The sequence below is a fragment of the Juglans regia genome, chromosome 3, assembly GCF_001411555.2.
Source record: "Juglans regia cultivar Chandler chromosome 3, Walnut 2.0, whole genome shotgun sequence".
NCBI lineage: Eukaryota > Viridiplantae > Streptophyta > Magnoliopsida > Fagales > Juglandaceae > Juglans > Juglans regia.
The window spans coordinates 19,083,524-19,091,948 of NC_049903.1; the positions used below are offsets into that span (position 1 = coordinate 19,083,524).

Below are 8,425 nucleotides of genomic sequence, written 5' to 3' on the forward strand. Positions count from 1 at the left end.
GTTCCAAAACACCCATCATTTTACACCAAAAGGTCTCAATTAATACTTCAAAACCGATTCACGAAACACCCAAAAAAATTATACTCCTCAACATCCAAAATCCCAACACACTCTACTGCTCCAACAATTAAAACATCAACTAATAATAAAATGTCAAAAAAAATATTTTACTGAAAAAATGCTTAAAATCTTCGCAGAGAGGAAAATACTATCTAAAAGTGATGCTCGGCCAACCAAACAGTGTGTGTGTGTGCGCGATAGACAAACCGAAGGAAGAGATAAAATGATTTAAGGAATGTGTAACAACAAGAAAAAAATTTAAGAGAGACTAAGAATTCAATTGTGGGCGGGAGTTACCGAAAATAGAAGGAAAAATCCTTCAGTGAAGAGCTTCAACGAAGGCAGTATGCAAGACTCACGAAAACACTGCACAAAGCCGAAAGGAAGATTCACGAATTGCTGGTGAAGACAGGAATAGAACACAGAAAAAGAAAGAGGAGCCGATTGCTCACCTTCGAAGAACCAGAAGGTTGAGACCCACGGAAATCCGAAAACGCCAGCCAAGAAATACCTGCCAAGGTGAAATCACCACTTCGCGCAAGAGAGGATCTGATTAATTCGGAAAAGTGATGAGGAAGACACTCATGTGTGGAACCGAAGCAGATAAAATCGTGGGGCGTGGGCGTGGGAAGCAGTTGCACGAGAAAAAGGAGGAAATCGCGGACGTAAACAGAGGACTCAACGGGGAAGAAGAACAGTGCACGGTAGAAAGGAAATTAAATCCCTCTCCAAACGATGCCGTTTGACTAACACATGCTGCTCGTGGGCTGGGCTTCTCCAACGGGCTGGGCTTAAAGCCCGGTTGTTACACTGAGCCACAGTGAAAGGGTGGCAAGTGGCTAGCAACTTGCATCGCTGGTGGTGGAGGTGCAGAGCACAAAACTTGCTCTGTTTTCTAGCTTAAAAACATAGGCTTCTAAGTTATGGGTGTTGTAACGTCGTGATGTGGAAGACATGTAGCGGTGGAGTTTTCTTTCAGTGGTTTTCGGTTGTTTGCGCAGCGGTGGTGCGAGATGGCAGCGGTGAGGAGGATGTTGAGGTGGTTTATGGTGGGGAAGAGGGTTACGAGAGGTGTAGTGGAGCACGACCCTATGGTGGGGATGGGTGTCATCGGTGATGGTGTTAGGAGGTGCAGTGGTCGGTTGCAGATTCGAGCACTAGAGGCAGGCTGAAGGCTGTTGGTGGTCGTGCATGGTCCAAGGGAAAGAAACTGGAAGGCTTGGGAGGAAATTGTTGTGCATGGTGGGGTCCCTTGGAGGGCTTGTTGGTAGTTGTTGTTGGTGTGGATTTTGCGGTTTGGGTCGGGGGGCGGGGGGGAGGGGGGAGGTTGCAGTACAAAACAAACAACATGGTCTACCAGTGGGGAGGTCGTGCGACGTGGGTGGTTGTGAAATTGAAACCTAGGTTTGATGAGGGACGGAAAAATACTTGCGTGGTTTTTTTTTTTTTTTTTAAATAAAGAAAGATAGAAAGAAGGCAGCAGCTTACGAAATTTTAATGCCAACAAAACTCTAAAATGTAAGCTGCCTAGTGGTTGAAAATGGATATGATCGTGGGCTTGGATTTCAGGGCTTGGGTACTACAGTATAGACCACCTGCACGACACCACTACTGCAGAAAAAAGTATTTAAAACGAGTTCGTGTATTGTTTTTCTATGACTGAAACAATAAATTATTGCCGCGGCCATTCAGCAATATTTTCCACAGGATTCTAAGACAGCCAGTTTCTTATAAAACTACTCATCATTTCCATCATTTTCAATGCACTGCTAAATGTTTCAAACTTCGTTTTGAAAGAAGTTTAAATGAAGTTTGCAGTACTCTTAAACCGATTAGTATGACATGCACTATCGTGTTTCAGGTACGCGCCTGTTCTGATTGCGATGTACAATGTGTGGGATCTGATATCAAGATACATTCCACTCGTAGACAGCTTGAAGTTGGAGTCCAGGAAGGGACTTATGATTGCAATTCTTTCTCGTTTCTTACTCATCCCAGCATTCTACTTCACGGCTAAATACGGTGACAAGGGATGGATGATCCTGCTCACATCTTTGTTGGGTCTCTCCAATGGCTACCTCACTGTCTGTGTCCTTACTGTGGCACCTAAAGGTTACAAGGTTCGTTGACATGCATAATGTGTTGTAATTGTAACGTTATTATTCATCTTAAATCTTGTCATCTTCAATCATACTTATTGATGTGACATATTTTAAGTGATTTATAGAGATGATGACAAAATCTTGGATGAAAAAACTATCATTTCTCATGCGGGAAATGATGGTATATCAGGCTGGATACTTTCTCATGGATATATGTTGGATTCATTGTTTTGTAGGGACCTGAGCAAAACGCTTTGGGCAACTTGCTTGTGCTGTGTCTTTTAGGCGGTATATTTGCTGGGGTTGCTCTTGACTAGGGTTGTCAATATGTCACACGACCCATTAACCCAACACGAACACGACACGATAAAAGCGGGTTAGGGTTTACTCTTAACGGGTTCGGGTCAAAACGGGTTGACCCGTTAAGACACGATAGCTTAACGGGTTGATAACGGGTCAACCCGTTATAACCTGTTATGACCCGTTAAGAAAGTTAAAATTACAATTATACCCTTATACCGAAAAAATAAAATTGTTGAGATTTTAATTTAGATATTTTTATTGTTTAGATTGTAATTTTGGACTTGTAGTTAGTTTTATATTTTGTATAGATATTGTGATTTTAACATTTATATAAAATTATGCTAAACTTAACTAGATTAAGGAGGTTAATTTTGGGTTTGTTTCAATCCATTTACATAAATAGGTCAAAACGGATTGACACGACACGACCCGTTATGTTATTGGGTCGTGTTAGGGTTTGAGATTTTGACACGATAAGCTTAACGGGTCGGGTTAGGGTTGACCTATATAGTATAATATACATGTCTTGACACGACACGAACACGACCCGTTAACACGATTTGACACCCCTACTCTTGACTGGTTGTGGCTTATAGGTAAAAAAGATGCGTTTTAAATGTCAAGTTTCTAAATAGGTATATATAAAGAGTGGTGCTACTCTCCCACCTATATGTACTCACTCGGTGTGCCGCCTATTGCAATTTTTTTTTTTTTGCTTTCTTTTTTCAAATATTTCTTATAAAAAGTAAAAAAAAAAAAAAATACCAATACACTAATAAATAAATAAAAATTCAAGTACCAAAGACATCAAAACTTTATTGGTGGAATAATCTTTTGATTGTGAGGATCAAATCTCATTAATTATCGGTTGTACCATAATTTTTTTTTCATCAAGAGACAATAAAAATGAAAAAAAATGAATAAAAAACTCCAAATATCTTATTTGTATTTAATTTAATAAGCGATTAAAATTAATTTTGTAAAAACAATTTTTTTTTTTTTGGTTCATATTTTTGTTAATTAAAGTTTAAGCAGTGAGATTGAGAAATGGAACCCAGAATCCCATCCTTGAAATACAGAGTCAAAGCCCAAAGGATCAGAAAATAGATATTTTATACGTTGAAGAAACAACAGTAAAGAGACGGACAACAGAAGACCCGCTAGGGTGCATCCAAGCATCAAACGATTCAAACCCACACGACTGTGGTATTCTTAACCTTGGGATACGAAATTCAAGCCACGTGGCAAGTAATTTGCAAAGGATTAGAAATAAGGTTACGGGTCAACTCAATCTTACACAAAAGTCAACGAGTTTCTTTATCTATTTTCTTGATTTATTTTTCTTAAATGTTTAATAATTATATATGCGATCGGCTAAGTACATTTATTGGCATGCGTTGCTCTCATCTAGGGACCATATGTTGATCATCGATTCATCTTGCTAGGACGTTATCATATACATGCCCATGCATAGTGGCACGTTGTGCCTTTCTCTCCAATTAGTTTGACCATCCAATTCAACCAAATTAATAATAAGATCTAGACAAGATCTCATTCCAATATATATATATATATATATATATATATATAGGATAAAGAATCATCATGTCTATTAATATGGCATAAATAACCTCCTGCCACTATGGGTATGATTATGATAACCAAGCTAGCAAGATGATCAACATGATATCTATGGCCGTAGATGAAAGCCACTCGTGAAGGTTCGCCCATCTCAATGATTTGTACCCGGCCCCATGACAAATATAGTTTTTTACCATAGAAAAATGTTCAAATTAGTTCTTCAAGAAAGTTTAATATTGTGTTTTGGGAGATGAAATGAAAATTTTGTGTTTTGTTTTGAAGTTTAAAATATTATGTTTTAATATTATTATTATTATTTTGAAATTTGATAAAGGTGTATTGAAATTTGAAAAAGTTGAATTATTTATTATATTTTATATGAAAATTAGAAAAATGTATAATAATAAGATGAGATGAGATGAGAATTTTATGTTTTGTCTTGTGCTCCAAACCTGCCCCTCTAAGATGAGTTGAGTTAGTTTGTGAATAGTAATAAGATTGTTGAGTTGAGAAAAGATGAGATGATTTTTGAAAATTTTATTTATTTGGATTGGAAGTGAGATAGATGATTTAAACTTTTTGGGGATGAGATAAATGTGGGTCGCACAAATTATTGCATAGTATTTGTATAAATGACTATGTTTTATGTTTTATTTATAAATATTTTATAAAAAAGTAATAATAATTTATAAATTACCTACCCAATTTTTATTTTTTATAATATATTTCATAATAATATTATAGATGAAAATATTTTTATAAAATCAAATTATTTTGTAAAATATCAAATAAAAATATTTTTTATTTACAAAATAATTAAATAATTATTTTGGTATTTATAAAATATTTTTATAAAAATATTGTTTTTCATTTTAAGCACGTTGGAGATAGTGAGGGGAACGGGTTCGAAACATCCAGCCGTTGGAGATCTCTCCCGTTGTCATTTTAAGCACGTTGCAACGCATGCCAATATTAGATAATAGTCCAATAGAGTTAGCCATGATTGGTTTTGCTCTTTAGAATAAAAAAATAAAAATAATAAAAGTTTTTAGGTTTTTTGTTTTTTCGAGGAGTAAAAGTTTTTAGGTTTCAAAAAAAAAAAAAAAAAAGAGAGGGAGAAGTTTTTACAGTTACATTCAAATTTAGTTATCTATTGGCTTCCCTCGCTGGAATAAGAAAAGAAGTACGTTCTTACAGCGCCACCAAAAACAAAAAACAAATAAAAAAAATGAAAACTTCTTTCAGTTGCAGTTTAACGGTTAACATGGAATATAGCATGCGCCCGCAAGCCTTCTTTCTACGGTAGATAGCGATATTCATGGACGTAATCCTTTATTTTATAACTCCATTACAGAATATGCTTGAGAGTTTTTGAAGAAATCTCTCTGCATGCCCTTCTTCATCATTATTACATATCTTTTTTGTGAAATCTGGAATCTCCCTTGCTTTTCCCCTACTCTAACTTAATTGTATAGGAACTTACGTCAAGCAATATATAGTTCCTAGCTTGTAATGGTCATTTCAAAAATGGTCTTCATTTTTGGAAGAATTCAGAGTATAGACCACCTGCACGTACGACACCACCACTGCAGAATAAAAGGATTTAAAACGAGTTCGTGTATTGTTTTTCTATGACTGAAACAATAAATTATTGCCTCAAAGTTTTCATCAATTGGAGAAGATATGATGTTGCCATTCAGCAATATATTGAGATGCCAAAGGTTAATCCAAAACCCAGTTCGGATATTTATACGCAATTTGCGTAAGGAAGCCGCGGCCATTCCGGTGGCATGGGAAAGGCCGAAAATTGGCTGGACAAAACTGAACTTTGATGGATCTTCGAAAGGTAAAGCAGGGAAGGCTAGCATTGGAGGGTTATTCAGAAACCATAAAGCTGAATTCATACTTGGTTATGCTGAACAAATAGGGAGAGCCAACAGCACCATTGCAGAACTGGCTGCACTGCATAGGGGGCTTGAGTTGGCGCTGGAAAATGGTTGGAACGATGTATGGCTTGAAGGAGATGACAAGACATTGATCGATAACATTGCAGAAAATAGAACTTTTAAATCTGCAGAAGTGCAGAGACATATCAGTGATATAAACTTGATTATATTGACGCTTGACAATTGGACGGCAACTCATGTCTATAGGGAAGGCAATAGGGCTGCTGACAAATTTGCTCAGATTGGGCACCATTTGGATAAGCCTACAATCTGGCGCCACACTCCTCCTGATGAAGTTTTACCTATTATGCATGAAGATGCCGAGGGTAAGATTGTTTTTCGTAGAAGATCATCAAGCAGATTATTATAGACATCATTATTTATCTGAAGATCATTTCTAATTTGTTGCTTTTTCATGTACATCTATAGATAGGAATATATTCTTTTCTTTATGTGTAAGATACATGCTTAATATTTCTAAGCATATTTGAACATAGTTATCTTGTACATGCAGTTCATTAATTAGATACTGAAAATGTAATATATATATATATATATATATGGCCCTTCATATGATATGATCATACAGACTATATATACGGAGGGCACATACATACACTAACAACAAATATGGCCATTTCAACACAACTAAGTTGGCTGGTGGCTCAATGATCCATGGATTACTCCTAACTGGTTTGGCATGTACTAAGTCTTGGGTTCGAATCTGAATAAGCATTCACCTTAAACTAACCGTAATAGTCACGGCCTAAAGAGTCATTGAATTCCCTAATATTAGAGTTAGAGTCTAAGCTATGACTCAAATCCAATTTGAGAGTTTCTCGAGATTTAGGCCTCTTCTGTCTGATTCTCAATTACGGGTATGGTGCTTACTATAATCACGCCCAAGTAGGGAATTAGTCACATCCGGTTACTGCCTCCCACTTACCCTTTCATTTAACAAATGTGTTATTTGGCAGAGAAAAGTTTGACGTGCGCACAATGGAGACAAGTAACACGTCGATCTCAAATGTCAAAAGGTCATAAATAAGTTTATTAGCTGCAAATTAGGGTCTGGCTTGCCTCCATTTGTATTTTTAACAAGATATCTCATTTTCAAAATGAATAGCCAATGATCAAAAAAATTTTAAACAAGCCGATGGCCATATATGATCCCAAAAGGATTCAAGTCTATTTGACACGATGTCTTTAAATCAGAGGCTGGTGGCCACAAATGATAGCTTTCAGCCCCAATGAAGAGTTACCCTTTGTAAAAAGGGAAATGATACACTTCCCGCTAGGGGCTACCGCGGGTAGCTCCGCTCCCATTTTTTATTATATTTTTAATTTTTTTTACTTATTAATTAAAGATGTGTTTTTTTAATAATATTGTATTTTTTCCTTTTTATAAAAAAATATTTAAAAATGTTAAAAAATACATATATGAAAAAGAAAAAAAAATCATATAACTAACTGTAGCTCCTAGCAGGAGCTGGGAGCGGTGGCTGTAGAGCCACCCTTGTAAAAATTTTGTGGTAGATGTCTGCATTGTAGAGTCCCATCATATTCGACAGGATGAATATGCATTAATGGTATATAATTTTGTAATATCAAAAAATATCGAGAAATAGCTTTTCGAGGAAAAAGAAGAAGGAAAATGAATGTTCCTATGTATGTTTATTAGACTGTATTATGGAACTCATCCATTGTATTACAACACATAATCCTTTAATTTTAGCAATCCCACCAATTTAGTTAATTGACAGTTACACAATTTCTGTATTGCTAATTTGTCTTTATTTTCATGTATAAATCATATACTCATGCTTATATATTTGTATATGAGATCAATGAATAATAAGAGAAGTTATTCTACCAATTTATATTCTTATCATGGTATCAGCCAAAAATCGACCCTAACATACATTTTCACAGCCTCCATGGCTTCCTCTTCCGATGCTTCCCAAATTTCCTCCTCATATCTTCTTCATCCTTCTGATTTTCCCAGCCTCAACCTTGTCTCCGGCTTTCTCACTGGAGATAATTTTCCCAATTGGCAACGTGAACTTCACCGAGCCCTCAATGCCAAAAACAAACTCTGTTTTGTTGATGGCACTCTCAAAGCTCCAGCCACCACTTCCACAAATTATGCCCAATGAAGCAGGAGCAAAGATATGATCCTCACTTTGTGTGATACCCCATATTTTAGTGTACTTTTTTTTTTAGTGAATGATTATTTTAATTAATTTAAAATATTATTTTTCTTGTTTGAAATTTATCGAATTTCTCGTTGGGTTTATTTTATAATTTTTAGGTTGTGAAATTTATTTTAAGGTGCTTTCTTGATATTAATTATTATTTGCATTTAAATTGTTCTTTGCTTTAATGAATAATTTTATTGTTTGACTTTAAATATTTTATTTTATTAATATTGAG

General features: G+C 35.7%; 1 protein-coding gene across 1 annotated transcript; it reads left to right on the forward strand.

Moving 5' to 3' along the window:
* The first annotated feature begins 1,915 nt into the window (after positions 1 to 1,915).
* On the forward strand, positions 1,916 to 2,479 carry LOC118347998 (equilibrative nucleotide transporter 3-like). Its single transcript, XM_035688715.1, has 2 exons — positions 1,916 to 2,180; positions 2,399 to 2,479. Exons 1-2 carry the CDS (start codon positions 1,944 to 1,946, stop codon positions 2,477 to 2,479), a joined length of 318 nt encoding a protein of 105 aa, XP_035544608.1. The 5' UTR covers positions 1,916 to 1,943.
* Positions 2,480 to 8,425: the final 5,946 nt, after the last annotated feature.